Raw genomic sequence first — 1,097 nt, forward strand, 5'->3', positions numbered from 1 at the left:
TACCAACATCCTTGCTGCTGCAGGTGATATCCTGTTTATCCTTCCTCTCTTCTCCTGCTTCCAAGTTTACCTCCTATCACCACAATTTCTTATACTTCAGAATAATGTTTTAGAATCTTCTGCTCAATTTTTGACTTCTGTAATAACTATCCAATTGTTCGACTTTTGAGCAGAGGCACCATGCTACTGTGACCATTATTCATCCACATACGAAAAACCCAGATAAAATTGCGAGTGAAGCTGATATTTTAATTGCAGCTGCTGGAGTGCCAAATTTGGTGTGCAGGAGTTGGTTAAAACCTGGTGCAATAGTTGTTGACGTTGGCACTACCCCGGTTGAGGTGACATCTAGTTGCTTGAATGATGAAATATAGCCTGCTTTTATTTGTTCTCTTATTCATGTTGGAATACTTGCAGGATCCCAAGTGTGAACATGGTTATCGGCTCATTGGAGACGTTTGTTTTGAGGAAGCATCAAAGGTAGCTTCTGCGATTACGCCTGTGCCAGGAGGAGTTGGACCAATGACTGTTGCCATGCTGCTTTATAACACACTTCAATCTGCTAAGCTCTCATTTAAATTTACTTAGAAAATTACTCTTATATGTTTATTTATATGTACAGGTGTTTGCATCCAAGTCTATATTTTATGTGTCAGGCGTCCGTAATACTCCGAAATTTTTTGTAGTGTGATGTGGACTTAATTATGAAGTTTGGAAGGTTTAGGACTAAAAGAGGAATATGCTAATTTTAAAGGCTAAAGTTATATCCTGTAAGTCGAGAAAAATATATCAAGCTTTGGGATATTTTAGCGATTTGTAGAAATTCAGAGGTGAAAGTGCAAATATTTTTAAAAATCTATAATATAGGTTATTTCAAGAAACTATGGAAAAAATAGGGGTACTTTTAAAATTGACTTAGTCAAAGATCTTTATTTTCACTTTGATTTTTAAAAACATTAACCTCTTGGTAAAAGAAAGAGATGCCCTTAAATGTATTATATAATTACAAAATATTGGATAGTTTAAAAGGCATTATTATCTTTTTAGTTAATAATTGAAAATCAAATATTTCCCCACTTATAAAATTGTAGAACGAG

At 34.5% G+C, this 1,097-nt stretch overlaps 1 protein-coding gene across 1 annotated transcript; it reads left to right on the plus strand.

Annotated features, from left to right (window-relative positions):
• Positions 1-173: 173 nt before the first annotated feature.
• LOC111387032 (bifunctional protein FolD 1, mitochondrial-like) lies at positions 174-588 on the plus strand (the record flags this gene model as incomplete). The annotated part of the gene is made up of 2 exons (XM_023011551.1): positions 174-341; positions 418-588. Coding segments are annotated over 2 exons (339 nt in total), but the record flags the coding sequence as incomplete, so codon positions are not given.
• Between the last annotated feature and the right edge of the window lie 509 nt (positions 589-1,097).

This window comes from Olea europaea, unplaced genomic scaffold, assembly GCF_002742605.1.
Source record: "Olea europaea var. sylvestris unplaced genomic scaffold, O_europaea_v1 scaffold38492, whole genome shotgun sequence".
Classification (NCBI taxonomy): Eukaryota; Viridiplantae; Streptophyta; class Magnoliopsida; order Lamiales; family Oleaceae; genus Olea; species Olea europaea.